The sequence below is a fragment of the Daphnia carinata genome, chromosome 5 (genome assembly GCF_022539665.2).
Source record: "Daphnia carinata strain CSIRO-1 chromosome 5, CSIRO_AGI_Dcar_HiC_V3, whole genome shotgun sequence".
Classification (NCBI taxonomy): domain Eukaryota; kingdom Metazoa; phylum Arthropoda; class Branchiopoda; order Diplostraca; family Daphniidae; genus Daphnia; species Daphnia carinata.
The window spans coordinates 3,798,258-3,815,172 of record NC_081335.1 but is presented as its reverse complement, the minus strand read 5'-3'; the positions used below and the strand labels follow the sequence as shown (position 1 = coordinate 3,815,172).

At 39.9% G+C, this 16,915-nt stretch overlaps 4 protein-coding genes across 7 annotated transcripts; all 4 read left to right on the top strand.

The window, feature by feature from the left end:
* The first annotated feature begins 303 nt into the window (after positions 1-303).
* On the top strand, positions 304-2,704 carry LOC130696600 (facilitated trehalose transporter Tret1-2 homolog). Its single transcript, XM_059495488.1, has 8 exons — positions 304-598; positions 678-827; positions 889-1,182; positions 1,251-1,325; positions 1,381-1,581; positions 1,652-1,947; positions 2,009-2,513; positions 2,579-2,704. The coding sequence occupies exons 1-7, from the start codon at positions 439-441 to the stop codon at positions 2,507-2,509; spliced, it is 1,677 nt and encodes a 558-aa protein (XP_059351471.1). The 5' UTR covers positions 304-438; the 3' UTR covers positions 2,510-2,513; positions 2,579-2,704.
* LOC130696615 (solute carrier family 2, facilitated glucose transporter member 8-like) lies at positions 2,590-7,201 on the top strand. The gene is made up of 8 exons (XM_057519711.2): positions 2,590-2,635; positions 2,740-4,897; positions 5,249-5,406; positions 5,512-5,802; positions 5,863-5,937; positions 5,996-6,196; positions 6,258-6,553; positions 6,617-7,201. Exons 3-8 carry the CDS (start codon positions 5,253-5,255, stop codon positions 7,103-7,105), a joined length of 1,506 nt encoding a protein of 501 aa, XP_057375694.1. The 5' UTR covers positions 2,590-2,635; positions 2,740-4,897; positions 5,249-5,252; the 3' UTR covers positions 7,106-7,201.
* A 483-nt stretch (positions 7,202-7,684) lies between these two features.
* Positions 7,685-9,729, top strand: LOC130696632 (monocarboxylate transporter 13-like). The gene is given in 8 exon segments (XM_059495372.1): positions 7,685-8,037; positions 8,070-8,395; positions 8,482-8,685; positions 8,688-8,865; positions 8,933-9,048; positions 9,114-9,237; positions 9,296-9,421; positions 9,491-9,729. Coding segments are annotated over 8 exon segments (1,500 nt in total). The 5' UTR covers positions 7,685-7,748; the 3' UTR covers positions 9,628-9,729.
* An 878-nt stretch (positions 9,730-10,607) lies between these two features.
* Positions 10,608-15,494, top strand: LOC130696647 (monocarboxylate transporter 5-like). 4 transcript variants are annotated; one of them, XR_009421035.1, is made up of 14 exons: positions 10,608-11,085; positions 11,142-11,467; positions 11,552-11,774; positions 11,956-12,002; positions 12,070-12,105; positions 12,241-12,553; positions 13,787-13,949; positions 14,042-14,170; positions 14,239-14,395; positions 14,454-14,569; positions 14,646-14,769; positions 14,835-14,960; positions 15,072-15,239; positions 15,325-15,494. XR_009421035.1 is itself a non-coding variant. In XM_059495370.1 (12 exons), the coding sequence occupies exons 5-11, from the start codon at positions 13,911-13,913 to the stop codon at positions 15,200-15,202; spliced, it is 822 nt and encodes a 273-aa protein (XP_059351353.1). In that variant the 5' UTR covers positions 11,604-11,774; positions 11,956-12,002; positions 12,070-12,105; positions 12,241-12,553; positions 13,787-13,910; the 3' UTR covers positions 15,203-15,239; positions 15,325-15,494. The 4 variants fall into 4 exon arrangements, 3 of the variants coding, with proteins under 3 accessions (XP_059351353.1, XP_059351354.1, XP_057375735.1); XM_059495370.1 differs by lacking the exons at positions 10,608-11,085; positions 11,142-11,467 and having other exon boundaries at positions 11,604-11,774; XM_059495371.1 differs by lacking the exons at positions 10,608-11,085; positions 11,142-11,467 and having other exon boundaries at positions 11,604-11,774; positions 11,840-12,002.
* The last annotated feature ends 1,421 nt before the right edge of the window (positions 15,495-16,915 follow it).

Here is a 16,915-nt window from a genome sequence, read left to right as displayed (position 1 = left end):
AGGAAATCGCATCTGTACAATAATTCAAAACAGCTATTCATTTTTTTTTTTTCAATCGAAATTGTTTATCATGTCACTTTTTGTTTTGTTTTTTCAGTCTTTGGCCGTTCAAACCCTTGCCTTTTTTCCTAGTGTAACCCGCGTGTTTGCACGCTTCAAATACAATTTACATACGACGGGAGGCCGTATATTTCCCATTCAGCCGTAGACGCAGGTGTACCAGCCGAACTGTTAACCACCTGCACACACACATGGCGGTTATTTCAATCGTCACCGCACAGGTGTGTGTGTGTGAGCCTGAGCCACGTCTAAAGAACCCCGAGCTGGAACGAACGCAGCCGCCTGAGGGTTTTGAACGCAGAAAAAAACAAAGAAAGGTATTACCTTATTTTTTTTTCCAGGTCTGGAACGACGCTGCTTTCTAAATCGTAACAGAAAATGGACAACACCAATTTTCAAAAGTGGGTCACCATCTCGAATGGCTGCAGAGAGGCAACATCACAAACAAAAACAGTTGCAAACAAACGCAAGTCGAACGTTTCTCCAAGTTTTCTTCCAAGTTGCTGTCACACAAGTTGTCGTCCGTCTTCCGTACAAGGTAAATGAAATTTAAATGCTAACTGAACTGTACGAAAGTAACCTGTTTTATTGTTTGTTTCATTGCAGATTAAAAACAGAGATGAATGACGATGAAAATCCGTTTGGAGGCAAAAGCAGCCGGCCAAACAATTCGGCGGTGGGAAAAAGAATCGATCCTACTACGTCAGACTTCGAAATCGATTACGCAACGGCTAATAAAAGACCGCAAATTTTGGCCGCCTTGGCAGGTAAAATTAGTTGGATATGTAAACAATCATCGATAATTATTCATTCACTGATGATTATTAGCTGCGTTTAGTGCGTTTGCCATGGGCGCTACGTTGGGATGGTCTTCGCCCGTTCAGCCTCAACTGCAACAGAACTCGACGTTAAATGCCGTGACAGATGGGAACAGCACGTGGTTTATCGACTTGGATGACGATCAAATGTCGTGGGTAGGATCTTTAATCAACGTTGGAGCTTCTATCGGAGCCATTTGCGGAGGCTATTTGATGGACAGATTCGGAAGGGTCCTCGTTTTGATGGCCATTTGCGTTCCTTATTTCTTTGGATGGCTCTTGATAGCCTTAGGTGTCAATCCGGGTAATAACCAAATTTCTAATTAACATTATTTTTTACCATTTTAACTTGTTGAAATGATTTGATTCCAGTGATGTTGTACATCGGCCGCTTACTGGGCGGACTAGCAGCCGGAATCAGTTGCGCCGTAGCGCCGTGTTACATTGGTACATCACTTCCCTTTGTTTATTACTAATGCCAAGTTTAATATGGCCATTCTAGGTGAAATAGCCACACCCAACGTCCGTGGAACTGTCGGCTTCTTTTTCTCTACCAATATCGGACTGGGCATTTTATTCACAAGTCTATTAGGACTCGGATTGGACTGGCGATGGATATCGGGCATATGTGCCATCACTCCGCTTGTCCTCTTCGCTAGTTTATACCCTGTTCCTGAATCTGCCTATTTTCTCGTCAAAAATGGTAAATCATTGATGAACTGTTACGTCATTATCGTGTCCATCTCAATTTTTACGGCTTGAATCCTCACAAGGTGATGTCGAGAAGGCCAGTCAGAGTCTGCAATGGCTACGAGGAAGTCGATTCAACGTGGATGCTGAACTAGCTCAGATAAACGCACGTGTTAGCGAGGACAAAACGCAGAAACTGCACTTGACGGACTTCCTACGACCGTGGGCTTACAAGCCCATATTGATCGGGGTGGCCGTCATGATTTTTCAGCAATTCTCCGGTCTCAACGCGGCCTTGTTTTACTCGGTTGAGATCCTTCAAGTAGCCGGCTCCAAATTAGACGCTTTGGTCGCTGCAGTCGTTGTCATCATAACGTTGGTATGCAAACAAATTGTTTCCAACAACAATTACACCTTTTAAAAATTTAAATCCATTCCAGCTCTTAGGTAATTTTCTTGGTGCCATCGTCGTCAGCAGAATCGGCCGCCGGCCTTTGTTTATGATCTCTGAGGCAACGGCATGTCTGTCCATGTGCGCCCTTGGAGCCTATTTTCACATCTTATCCAACGATGCGGACACGGCTGTATCGTTGTCATGGTTACCGCTGACGTCACTCATTGTATTCATCTCCGGAATCGGCATGGGACTTGGCCCGCTTCCTTGGTTGATTTCCAGCGAGGTCCTACCGGCTAAAATCAGAGGCCAGGGCAGTTCGATTGCAGCGTTGGCTAATTTCGGATTGTCTTTTATCGTCACCAAGACTTTCATCGACATCCAGCGTGCGGTCACACCGGCGGGCGCCTTCTGGTTCTATGGTGGCTTCTGTTTCCTCGGCATCCTGTTCGCCCTGTTCCTCCTTCCGGAAACGAAAGACAAGACGTCGGAAGAAATTGGGGCCTTCTTCGTGACCGAAACTGTTGAACGCAATCAACGTGAATAATTTGGTAGTTAATATTCTTGTTTGTTTTTTTAATTATGGTTGATTAATTATTCATGTTTTTATTATTAGGATGAGATACAAATGTAACAGCGCGTATTTTCCTCAGCAAAAATATTTGAACGTTACGTATGAGATTATATTTTTAGACAAACAAATGTTTACATTTCACTTTAATACAATAACGTGCCTGATTTATCTTTTTAATTAAGGCCTTTATTTTTCTTTGATAGGGGGTTTTACGTTTGGTGTGGTTAGTTGGGGCCCAAAACGAATTCCAGTGCGGATGGCCCTTTAAGTAATTAGACATCGATTCAACTGGACGATCGATTTGTAATGCAGGGTGTTATAGCCAATCAACAACTCACACAGTTAAGTATATCGTTTAAATAGCTATAGTTGATTAGAGTTTGTTTATTAATTAAGACCAGCCAGACCGGAAGACTTGCTAAGAATCTGGGGGGAAAATGCGGTGCATCCGTCGCATTATTTTTATACTCGACTTACCTTTATTGGCTTATCACCATTTCCTTATTTTGCTTATTATCCGTGAAAATGTTCTTGCAATCACACGAGGGTTAGTGTACCATGGCATCGGGTCAGATAACCGCCCACTATCCGTTTAGTAGTTAATTGTTTGTTGCAGATTTTTCCCATAATCGTTCACGCTATGTCACGCTCCGTCAACTGTGACGCATTTTTACGACATTGTTTAAGTTTGTTTTTTTGCGATCGAGGACAATTTAAATGCGGCCAATCAAATGACAATGAAACATCATTCAACGTTCCATCTTTAAGAAGCTAAACGAATTCATTCCATTAATGTTCGCCTTCATTAGCTATCTAAATTCAACGCTTGTGTCCCTTAAATATCTGGAAGATCCCGCGTGCATGTTTCAATTTAGGCGCTAGTCCGAAAAATTCAATTGCGTCCGTGAGCTAAACAATATGGGTAATCTAGTAAGCAGCTTGGCGGACTCGGATCATTCGTGAAAGTTTTCAGCCCGTGATTGATTTGCCCACGTCTACGAATGAATCGAGTCCTCCATTAATTTCCAAATTCAACATTTCTAGAAGGTCTTTCTCCTCTACGAATATCCCAAAAACGCTTTACCATCCCTTATCAGTTTCATGAAAGAACGTCTATTTTTTTAACATTGAACTGATAAATGGACTTGAATTGAAGGTGCTCATGCTGCGGGCATATGCAAGGTCTGGAGGCGTCCCCTCCGTGACGGCTTCATTTCGAGTTCGCTACGCACGATTTAGATAGTTGTTTATCACTCAGCTACCTGTTTTCCTTCTTCTGCCCTTTTTTTCCATTTCACTGTATGACCGCAAACCATTTGTGAAATTCTCACCCTTTTCAGAAAGCTACTGTTCAACGGGTTGAGCTTGCCTTATGATTTTCGTCTAGTACGACCTCGAAGCTTCCATTCACAGGAGCGTAACTGATTCGCGTATTGTGCTGCTAAGATGCGCTCATAGCAATTTTTCTTTTTAAAGTGCCATCAGGGAAATGAAACTTTAAACAGCCGTCATTTTTTCTAATTTGAAAATAATGCGAATGCTCAATTATTTAATCATCATGGCTTTCAGGGCTTCAAGTTCAAACTGCGCCATTTCAAATGAGAGGGCAAAGAAATAATTCCGGTTTATTTGGCAGGGAATGATATAAGCTACATTAAAAAACTTGACTCCCTTTCTCGCGTTTGCGTTTTTTAAATGTAAAGGCCTTCATTATGCATGAAAATGAAGGTTAATGAACAAAAACGATTTGAAGTTCATTTTTTTTTACATTGTATGCAAATACGTTTGTTGCAATCGTACCTAAGTTGGAATATTGATAATGCGTAAGGAAATGCATATGAGTTCCTTTTTAGGTCATTTTTTTAACCTTTCAAACACAAACTGCCAAGCTGGGATTTGGCGTAGTTTTTGCACAATTCCACAATTCCAAATCATTTTTCGGGGAAGAACCATGTAAAGCTGCCGTATAGACCAAACGGTGCAGTTGTGCGTGAAGCGGATCAACAACTTATTGTACCTCTAAGTTGCAAGAGATTCAAGGTTATCACTTGTTATATTTTTGTCTTATTGAATCACATTTTTTTTAAATTTTTACATGGGCTATGGATTTTAAAGAGCAAAAACGAAGAAAGAAAAAAAAAGGGGGAGTTAACGTCCATGTTTTTATAACGACCAAATGGCCAGCAGCGTGAACGCAGGTTTTGCGCCGGCCTTTTGCATAAAATGTCTGCCCAGTGTGGCAAACGAATTAGATCACAGTACGAAGTCGCAGCTCGCGGACACACATTTTTTGTGTTCCTCCCGCGGAAACAAACGCTAACCAGTTAGCGTGTTATTTCGAGAAGTGGACATCGAGAGCAGGTACGTCAACATAGTTTTTAACAACGAGCATCATACCTTACCGTACCGCAATTGTAAACAAATCAGGTGTGCGCTTGTCATTTATTTGAACAAGGATCACAAGTGACACACATTTTTTTGGTAGTCTCATTCACGTGTGCGTGAATCACGCTATTCGCAAATGCATTACCGTATCTAAATTAAATTTTTTTGTAATTATGAACTTTATTGCCTGCCCTAAAGTCATTGAATGTGTTTTGATATCAATTATTATTTTTTGTATGGTATTTATTTGTTTGGCATCTTTGAAGCCCATTTGTTTATGACGTACTGTACATTAGTAGTAATCAAAGATTATTGTACGTAACTTAGGGCCATGGAAGCGTTAAATGCAGGCTTTGTTGGAGATGATGGCAGAACGGTGGTTATTGATAATGTCCCATCTTCTACGGTGCAAGTGACGCCCTTGAAGTCGGAAATCGATTACTCATCAGCAAGGAAAAGGCCACAGATTGGAGCTGCTCTGGCCGGTAAAAACCTTTTTTCTATGGCACATGTGGTGACACATGTGGTACAGCTCTGAAACGGCCTTAATGCATTAACCAATCAAAATGCCATTGAATTTTGTACGTTAGCTGCTTTTAGTGCTTTCCTTTTGGGTACGACGTTCGGCTGGTCGTCACCTGTCCAACCACAACTGCAACAAACGGCTCACTCTAATGAAACCACTTTGAAAATGACGTGGAACATATTCCTCGATGATGACCAAATGTCCTGGGTCGGTTCACTCTTGAACATCGGGGCACTGTTCGGAGCCTTGTGCGGAGGATTCCTGATGGACACGTTCGGACGTCGTTTCATCTTAATGACGATGACGTCACCTTATATCATCGGCTGGCTAATGATTACCCTTGCAATCGATTCAAGTTCGTCTTAACTGCCTTTAATTTTGAACAGTTAAATTTAATTAATAAACTTATTTTTAGGTATGCTCTATGTCGGTCGAATTATTGTGGGGTTTTCCGGTGGAGTCTGTTCAGCCATTGCGCCTTGTTACATCGGTAAGATATCAATTAAAAATAATTGTACTTGATTTTTAAAAAATTCAATTTGGTGTAGGTGAAATCTCAACCCCTACTATGCGAGGAATAGTTGGATTCTTCTTTCCGCTCAATCTTGCATCCGGTTTACTTGTTACAAGTGTGATGGGATTGTGGATGGATTGGCGATGGATATCGGTTGTTTGCACGATCGAGCCAATCATTTTCTTCATTGGCTTAATCTTTATTCCAGAATCTCCGTATTATTTGATTAAGAAAGGTCAGTTAGCTTTCTAATTAATACCAGTTCACATTGTTAACAACACATCTTCAACCAAAAGGACGACATAATGATGCGTACGGAGCTCTTTGTTGGCTACGAGGTTCTGATTACAACATCAAATCAGAATTGTATCAGATAGAATGCCGCGTACAAGAGGATACCGAAGAAGCTTACCAACTCTCAGATCTCTATCAACCATGGTTGCTTAAACCTATTCTGATTGGCGTAGTTTTAATGACACTTCAGCAATTCTCTGGGCTCAACGCGTTGGCATTTAATGCGGCTGAGATTTTCAGGATGGCAGATTTCAATTTTAATCGTCTCGTTTGCGTGGTCATCATCAACGCCGTACAAGTAATGCATGCACCATATCTTCCATCATTTTCATGAATTATTCTGATGATTTTTGTTCTCCAGGTTCTATCCGTTGTCTTTTCTTCAACGGTACTTGTCAAGAAATTCGAACGCAGGGTACTGTTCATCACCACAGAAGCATTCGCTTGTCTTTCCATGCTTTGCATGGGTCTTTTCTTTTTTCATATGGACCCATCAAATGCTCAGACGATGGCCCACTTCAAATGGGTTCCTTTGGCATCGATGATCGTCTTTTTCGCCGCCATCGGTTTAGGTTTAGGAGGTTTGCCGTGGCTGATATCCAGCGAAATTCTACCGCCAAGGTTTCGAGGTCCCGGTAGTTCAATCATTACCTTCACCAATTTTGCAATGTCGTTCGCAGTCACCAAGACATTTGTGGACATGCAGCGAGTAACGACGCACGCCGGTGTGTTTTGGTTTTACGCAGGTGTATGTTTTATTGGCATTCTGTTCGGACTGTTTCTACTACCGGAAACTAAAGATCGAACATCGAATCAAATCCAAGCTGGATTTAGAACCAAGGGCACTTGAATAATCTTCACGATTATTTGTGCAGCACGTTCTCAAAATGGTTCCTATCAATAATTATTTGTAAATTCAATACAGTTGTTCTAGTGTCAAATAAATCACACCCGAGTTGATGTGTCTCGTTCAAAATGTCGAGATAATTAAACTTACGTGTCAAATTTTGAGAAAACTTGTTCCCCACTGGATTATAATCCAATACGTGATTAATCCAGTGCTGAAACGGTTTCAATCATCCATCCAACTTTCTACAGGTATCATAACGGCCCACCAGAATATTCAATCGTTTTAACTTGGCAAGTGTGGCAAAAAAATGTGCACAAAGTTACGTTGAGCAGATCCCGGGAATCGCATTAAGACGCACAATTTTTTTACAGGCACGTTCTCCTAATCCGAAAATATATCGAAACAAAAAGAAAACGGTTCACAAGCCGTGTGTAGCTGGGCATTTTTTGGCACGGGCACCCAACGTAAAAACGCAAATAGAAGAGGAAAACAATCGTGATTTCACGTAAAGAAATCTTTCTACACCATGCATTCGTCTGGGCAAGAGGAAATCAGATCAGTTGTGCGACGGCAGTGAACAAACGAGCATCAGCTACAACGGCTTTGAAAATCAACTTGGAATAAAGCTAGCTTTGATTAGAAAATGGCTTGTCGAAAGGAAATCAACTGTGACAGACGTCAAGTGGTTGCTGAACAGAAAGACAGGAGAAATTCGAGTGACGTCGCACCGGATGGAGGATATGGCTGGATTGTAACGGCAGCCAGTTTTCTCTGCATCCTCATTTCAGATGGAATTCTCTACTCTTTTGGATTAATACTTTCGGAAGCTGAACGCCTTTTTGATGAGCCTGTCGCTAAAGTCGCGTGGGTCTTCTCAATTATTAACGGCATTTCATATTTCTCAGGAATGAAAAACCCACATCATTTATTTTGTTCGTAAAATTGAATCAATGTAATTTTACAGGTCCGATTGCTTCCGCTTTAAGCAATCGGTTCGGTTTTCGGGCCGTCATTCTAACTGGCAGTGTTTTTGGTTTCCTCGGTCTGGCCACTTCGAGTTTGGCACAGTCGATCGACAGTTTGTTTCTGACACTCGGCGTGTTTTATGGAATTGCAGTGTGCCTAGTTTTCACACCGATCATCGTTGGTATGGGCCTGTATTTCGATAAAAGACGAGCATTGGCCACCGGAGTCGCAGTCTGCGGTTCCGGAGCTGGTACTTTCATTTTTGCTCCGGTCGTTAACTGGCTATTGGAAACGTACGCACTCAGAGGCACATTTCTTATTTTGGTATGTCAACAAACACGATGTTTTCCGAACAATTCGAGTTCCAAAACTCAAAGAAAAATGTGTGTTTCATTAATTTATGTGTGAAGAGTGGGATTTACTTAAACTGTGCGATTCTTGGTTCGTTGATGATACCATTGAAATCCCATAAGAGAGTTGAATTAGTTACCCAACATTCCGTTGAAATGATGATTACAAAACCTCTGATTGAATCCCACAATCAAACCAAGGAAAGCTGCCCTATAAAACAGGTAGAAAACTTAATGACTTATACTAGTAAACTTATATTTTGTAATTCATTGAACGGCAGAACGTGGAAAGAAGAAACGGAATGCAACTGCTCAAGGATTCTTTTTTAAATGCCCTCAAATTATTCAAATTCTCCTTGTTCCGGTCACCCACCTTTGTCGTCATTTGCTTCTCTAGTTTCTTCCAGTCTTTCGGATGGCTGGTCCCCTTCATGTATCTAGCAGGTAATCTTATCGCATGTAACTCAAACTTCACTAGACTTCCAAGATTTGCGGTATATAATACATCCAGCTCATGCGGTCAGTATGGGAATATCGAAAGAGGAGGCTTCGTTCCTTCTTTCCGTTGTTGGAATATGTAGCATGACAGGTCGTATCATCAACGGATGGCTTTCTGACAATCCCAAGGTACTATACTATAATTTATTATATAAGATGATACATGTTCCAAAGGGCACACGTTTTTTGGGTAGGTCAGCGTGCTTCTCCTCAATAACATCGGATTGTCCATCTCCGGTTTGCTGATTATCCTGTGTCCATTCTTCTTCTCCTATCATTTGCTTGTCATATTTTCCATCATCCTTGGGTTAGCTACGTGTAAGTAAATGCAAATTTAAAACATCATTTTATTACTCAACCTAATACGAAATAACAGCGTGTACAGCTGTTACGCGACCCATTTTACTTGGTGAACTGTTGGGTTTGGAGAATGTTAATAATGCCTATGGATTCATGCTCGTGTTTTATGGAATTGCTACCCTGTTTGGAACTCCAGTAGCAGGTATCGGCAAGAGCTACTGTTTGTTTTCCTTACCTAAACTTAACATCCATTAATACGATCGAATTTCAGGTTTTCTGTACGACAGTCTTGGTGATTACCATGGTGCTTTCTACCTTGCCGGATCCTCTGTTCTACTCTCAGCATTAATATGTTATCCACTTGGAATAATCAACCGGTGGGAGAAGAGGCTGCATTCCAACAACTGAGATTTATTTTAACCAATTCCGGTTACCCAATAACTTTATGCTTATCCTTCAGCTGCAATGTATAGCACTGGTCTAAATTCAAATCAGACCGCCTTCCATTTCTCCAACCTACTGATCAAATATATTTATGAATACAATTTTCTTTGTAACTCAGCTGCTTCATCATAAACATTTAAAAGGCCTATAAAGGGATTGATAGAAAATGCTTGAATTCTACTTCAAGGTATACACTTCCGAACGATGTTAAATTCTTAGTTGTTGCGTTGATATACCTTTACGGATTTAAACTAATGTTCATTTACATCTGCACACAGGTAAGATGGCATTCTACACTCGTGTTTGTATATAGTTACAGTCAAGTTGGCTAATAACTGTCCCTACCCCTCAGTATTTGCGATACTTCGTTGTTTTTCACGGCTATATACCCCACCTTTCAAATAGATCACCCATCCTCCACATTTACCGGTGTCCTTGACCATGGTCTGCACGGGGAATTTTAGAGTGGTGGGAAGGAAAATTTGAATAGAAAGGTTCGTCCTTGTCGTTTTTGCTACATGCAAACCAGCATAGTTTTCTGCTCTCATCCTTTTCCTCGTCGTCTCAAACTCATGTGGAGCCATTATAATTTTTCTGTCCTGTTTCAATGCAGTCACAAGTTAAGGATGGTCTGAGCCTAGTGTGCAATGACAATCAAGTTCAAGAAATTTTAAGTAGTCGACAAAGGTCTCGGTGGTTAAATAGTGAGATTGGACAACACTATTCCCAGGTAAGCAAAAAAGCCTCCTTATCAATTCGAAATTGGGGGTATTTATCGTTTGCAAACAAAAACATGTTTTTTAAAAGATTTTTAAAAATTGCTTTTATCTGCATTGTTTTTGTCTGCAAGTTATCGAAACAAAGTGATGAAAATGTGGCAAGCAAACGAATAAAGTTGAAGCCAGCTGACAACAGTGCAAGCAGAATGTTGAGTTGGACATTACATAACTAAAATTGAAACCCGAAAAAGAGAGAAACAAATAAATATCTTAATAGAAGTACGATCAACCGTTATCTCGTGTGTCTACTAAATCAATTTCTAGATGGGCCAACAATTCATTGTTTGGCCAGTTGCAACAATAACAACAAGTTGTTAGTTTGGTCTAGTTAAAATAGCCTATTGGCCATTTCAGTGTGGTATGGAGTGTGCAGCGCCAATCAGCTCACGTGACACTGATTGCCATGATGTAACCCCAATAACGAGGGATGAAGACGAATCCAACTACGAATACAACATATTTCCACCCGACGGAGGATATGGCTGGATCGTTACAGCTGCCAGTTTGTGGTGTTTACTCATTTCAGATGGAATCCTCTTCAGTTTCGGATTAACACTTTCGGATTTGAAACGAGTGTTTGACCTGCCCGTTGCTCAAGTGGCGTGGATCTTCTCCATCGTCAATGGCAGCTCATTAATCTCAGGTGATTAAGATTGTTTTACTAGCCTTTAATTCCACTTTGAACGTGTTACTTGTTAGGTCCCGTTGCTTCTGCATTGAGTAATCGATTTGGTTTCCGAACTGTCGTTATAACCAGCAGCTTAATTGGGTCTGTTGGGTTATTGATCTTTTCATTCACTCAGTCTATCGATAGTCTGTCTTTTACGCTCGGCGTGCTGTTTGGAGTTGCAGACGGTTTTGTGTTTACACCCATTGTCGTCGGAGTGGGCTTCTATTTCGACAAAAGGCGAGCTTTAGCTACTGGAATTGCTCTCTGTGGATCTGGAGCAGGTACTTTTGTTTTTGCTCCAGTCATCTACTTGCTTCTGGAAACGTACACCATCAGTGGAGCACTCCTAATTCTGGTGAGTTAGCAAAATTGAGTTTGAAGTGAAAATGTGTGTCAGATTTGTTCTAGAATTTAAATGAGTCTTTCTTTTTCTTCCAAGAGTGGGATTTGCACAGTACTTAGATCATTACTTGTTCCATTGAAACGTCAATGACGGAGAAGACTGCAGGAAGTTGTGAACCTGCTTGTTGATGAAATTGTAACACAATCAGTAGACATCCCACAGTCCTTTAATGACGCCTTAATGAAGCTAAAGTTATTCGTCAAAATGAATTGAAAGCTCGGAACAATTTGATGACGGGATAGGTATACTGGAATAACAGGTAGGAACACTTTTGATTTTATGTAACAAAGATTCTTTACCTTATTTGTGGCGATTCAATCAAAGTGCACTAGCCATCGCGTTGATTAAAAATCAATGAAGAAACGATTAGCAAACGTGTTGAAGTTGTTCAAATTTTCGCTATTCCGATCGCCAACTTTTGTTGTCATTTGTTTCTCTAGTTTCTGCCAGTCAATCAGATGGTTTGTGCCGTCCGTGTATCTCACGGGTAATCCATCTCTTATTGGATACACAAATTAGTACACCATTTAAATCCCGTGTATTATTTTACATAGCGCACGCCACTAAAATGGGAATACCGTAAATGGATGGTAATTCGTTATTGGAATATCTAACATGATTGGTCGCATTTTTAACGGATGGCTCGCTGACTAACCTTAGATATGTTTATTATGCTGTTGCGTAGACACTTGTCGTTTAAGTATTAATTAATGTTTTTTTTGTAGGTTACCGTATTATTTATGAATAATATTGGCTTGTCAGTGGCTGGTGTATTGATAACTATGTGCCCGTTATTCGCCTCCTATGAGTTCCTTGTGATGTTTGCAGCCCTTTTTCGGGCTGGCTTCCTGGAAGTTATTTTTGTAGACTTAAACTATAACTAGGAAACGATTTAATTTTACTTTTGAATAGCCTGCACTACTGTCATTCGTCCAATTTTGCTGAGAAAGCCGCTCGGGTTGGAAAACGTCAGCAATGGTTACAGCTTCATGCTCATGTTTTACGGAGTGGCCACCCTCTCAGGAATTCCTATTGCTGGTAAGCCGCAAACTGATTTGAGTTTTCGAACTGCTGCCAAGGTAACTCTATTTTTCTCTCTTTAATTTGAAATGAACTCGTCAGGTTTGCTTTACGACATTTTCGGTGATTATCATGTCGCCTTCTATCTTGTCGCCTCTTCCATTCTTCTCGCTGCGTTCTTTCGTTATCCGTTCGGTCAATCGCTGGGAAAAGAGGGTGAATTCCAGTAGCTGAGAGACCTTCTTAATTGTTGAATCGCAGTATTTTTAGAGAACTCCGTCAATGCCATTTACATCTCCATACAGATAAAATGGCGTTTTACATTTGATTCCATATTTGTTTACAATCATGTTATTTTTCCCGGCATACGACACTGGCTCGTTCAAGTGGGGAAGAGAAGAACACTGGAAGGCGAATGTTGTCCCTGTTCTTTTTCCTTGATATTAGACATAATTTGATAATTTATAATTTGATAATGACATCTTCTAGATAATTTTGTTATATTGATAAAATGGGAGGGGGGGGGGGGCGGAGATTTGTCTTGGTGTCTAAGCAGATGTAGATAAGAACCGGACCGAAGAAAAAACTTTTCTGTGCAATGGAGTGATTGCTTCAGATTTTATCTATTGTAATCTTGTTAGCTTGGTACGAATTAAAAGATAGAAGCAGGTGAAAAACGCAAGCCAGCGAAACGAGTAGCAAAATTCTGTTTCTGGGCTACACTGTTCTATTGCGAATTTAGTTTCAATCAATTTAAGTGGCAAAAGCTCTATTACTAACGTAGCCATAACAACGAACGAGAAAATGGGATCAAGCCACAAATACGTCATAGTTCGTCCGAATGGAAGGTCTGGCTGGTTTTTTATGGCTGTCAGTTTGCTGTGTTCACTCATTTCTGAGGGCATCCTGTCTGGCTTCGGATTAATAGTATCGGATTCGTGCCACATTTTTTACAAGACCGCTGTTAAAAAAATATGGTTCTGTACTCGTGTTAATAGCAGTTCGATCGGCTCAGGTATGCCTACGTTGTGTACATCCATTAGTTATTCCAAGCTCACCGTTTTCTATTACTTATACATTTTATTTACTAGGTTACGTTGTTTCTGCATTGAGCAAGCAATTTAGTTTTCCGAAGATCATGATAGCCAAAACTGTACTTAATTTTGTGAGGCTAATGGTTTATTCGTTATCACAAAATTCCGATAATAAGGGGCTTACTCTATTACTCTTGGCTCTGGGAATTGCAAACAGTTTCGCCACTGCTTCAGTCGTCGTTGAAGAGGATGCAACTAATTGCCCGGCACTATCCACTGTGATTGCTCTGTGTTATTCAGGAATAGGTGCCTTGATATTTGCTCCTGTTATCTACTTTTTAATGGATATTTTCGCCATGACAGAAGCAAATTATTATATGGTGGGTAAGAAATAAAACTATGTCTGTCAAATTGATTCTAACCAAAGAAATTCTTTTTTTTTTTCTCTTTTATATATATATATGTATCAAAGACTTGTTTATATTTAGTCTTCGCACTATTTGGATGGCTACCAATGTTAGTTGGCTACCTATGTTGGAAGAACCAAGATGTGCAGGATTTGCCAGCAGAGAATGCCGACCCTCAAAACCAGGAGCAGCAAGTAAGGACATTTTCAACTAGTTGTTTGGCAATTTATTCTTTATCTTTGATTATGACGGTTTGTTGAAGAACGGAGGCGACCCAATCAGAGAAGAATCCATTCCAAACCGTTCGACAAACAGGTTGAGCAACCTCTTGCCATTCACCTCCCCTACTTTAGTTGCAGTTTCTATCGCGAGTTTCTTTCAGTCATCTGGTCTTTTTGTGCCGATAATGCATCTGCCGGGTAATTAATGCTTGTCGAATGCATACGCAATTAGTAAACTTATTTTTCTTTTACGCAGTTCATGCCATCAATATGGGAATATCAAAGGTGGAAGCGTATTTTTTAATATCTGCTATTGGAATAGCAAGCATGATCGGCCGTATTTTTAACGGATGGCTTTGTAGCAAACCTAACGTATGTTACGCTACAGATTTATGTGTAGAGACTGCCAGTTTCAGTACTAACGTCCTATACCATTTATTTTTAAAAGTTTAACGTGCGTTTTTGGAATAGTGCCGGCTTAGCAGTATCAGGGTTTTTGGTAACTTTTTGCCCGTTATTCACCTACTATTCGTGGCTAGTCGTATTTTCAGTACTCTTCGGGCTGGCTTCTTGTAAGTTATTATTTTCGTCAATTAAAAGAACCAAAATTAAAAATAAAGAATTTCATGAAAAATAGCTTGCACCGTCGTTCCTCATCCCACTGAACTCGTGAAGCTACTGAAATTGGAAGACGATCCGAAAGGTTTGAACATCGCACACTTTTTTTACAAATGCAGTGCCTACGTAGGATTTTTTGTTGCTGGTATGTATCTTTCTAACATAATTTGTAGTTTTTTATTAAATTGTAGCATTTTCTGCTAAGGTTCCTGATGTTTTTCATTACGTGTCTTGTTTTTTAATATTTTTTCGTCAGTTGTGCTTTACAATGTTTTCGGCCATTATCGTGTTTCCTTCTACGTTGCCGGTTTTTTCGTTCGCCTTTCTGCTGTTCTTTGCTGGTATTTATTCAGGATTAATGGATGGGAGCGAGGGCGTGACAACTAAGAATTCAAGTCATTTATGTTGCACTTCGATTTTGCAAGTAACTGAAATACGTTTTAAAGGATATTTTCGTTTGCCTGAACTGTACCCGATGACCCTTTCTAACTCAATTTGCTTTTCAATAGGAAAATGTTTTCATTGAATTCTGACGTCCTCATCGGCCTAGAGTGATGTTTAAGGATAACATCCTGCCTTATTTTATATCACTGAATAGGTTGGGATAAACACCTCATTCTCATTTCGGTCATGTTTGCTTTCTTAGGTTTTGTTAAAAGAATACAGTTTTACCGTTCCAGTTCGCGTTTTGCGAAATCATAATGCAATATTCTTGGAAGAGGATGAGTATTCCTAAGAATAGACAAAGTTTGTGCAAACAACTTCTATTTTTATCTAGCCATGTTTAAGCTATTGTCAAACCTTACCTGGGACAGCAAAGGATACCATTATTTTTTTGCGTTTTGATTCAGTGGCGTTTAATCCCATTTTATCGTTTATCTCCGGAGGATTTACCTATCGACTGAGAGGTAATTTTTCCCGTTACATTTTACATCCTAAACTCATTGATTTTTTTGTGATGTTTCTACCTATTTCCCTAAGTCGATTTTACGCATGTACTGAAATCTTGTTTCAACTTGATCTTTTTATATAGGGTCAGGAGAGGTCGGTGATTGACAAATAGTAAGAAGTAAAGATTACCCCCTCCCCCTCCAAAGTCAAAGTAACAGGGAAGTCCAAAAGAAAACAGTCCTGATTAAATAGGCTACAAAAATGCCAGCAACAACAGGTAAAATGGCGTTTTACATTTGCTTTCATACTTGTTTGCAGTCATGGCGGTTCATATTGATTTTCCCCTGACTTACGATACTGGCTCGTTCAATTGGGGAAGAACACTGGAAGAGAAGGCTGTCTCTGTTCTTATTTTTTTATATTGCACAGAATTTTCTATATTATCATTACCTCAGTGACACAGACCCGAAAAGGTTCGTTTACGGTTTTCCATCGTGTTGCAAACAGACAGAATCAAATCGCGTAATGAAGGTATAATAGTTTTCCATTATGCAATTCATACAAAGAACGTTAAGTGCAGGCCGAATGTGTGACGCATACTAATTTAAACGAATCTCACAATTTTTTTGCAATTTTTTACTCTAACTTTATTTTTAAAATACTTTTTTCTAATGAATCTGCAGAACGGCAAAAGACCCAGCATTGTGATTAGATTGTTCGTAGTTTGTTTAACTGGTCTCTATTTTTATTAATAATTTTTTTTTCGTTTCTTGTGTTTTCTTCTTCATTTTTTACAAGACTATTGGTAAAAAAAAATTTGTTTTTTTACATGGGTTAATAGCAATTCGTTCGTCTACGATATGTCTACGTGTGTACATCTATTAATTATTCCAAGTTCATCGTTTTTCGATTACTTACACATTTATGTACTAGGTTCTGCTGTATCTAAACTGGGCAAGCCAATTGGTTTACCGATCCACATGATAGGCAACTCTCTTATTTTTATGATAATGGTACTTTCCTTTTCGAAGGATTTGGATAATCTGTTGCTCACGCAAGTAGCCATCGCTTTCGGAATTGTAGACGTTTTAGCCTCTGCTTCATTCATCGTTATAGAAGGTGCACCCAAGACTATCCACCGGAATCACTCTGTTTTATGCAGGAATAAGTGCTTTGGTCTTTGCCCCTGCTGTCTACTTTTTATACGAT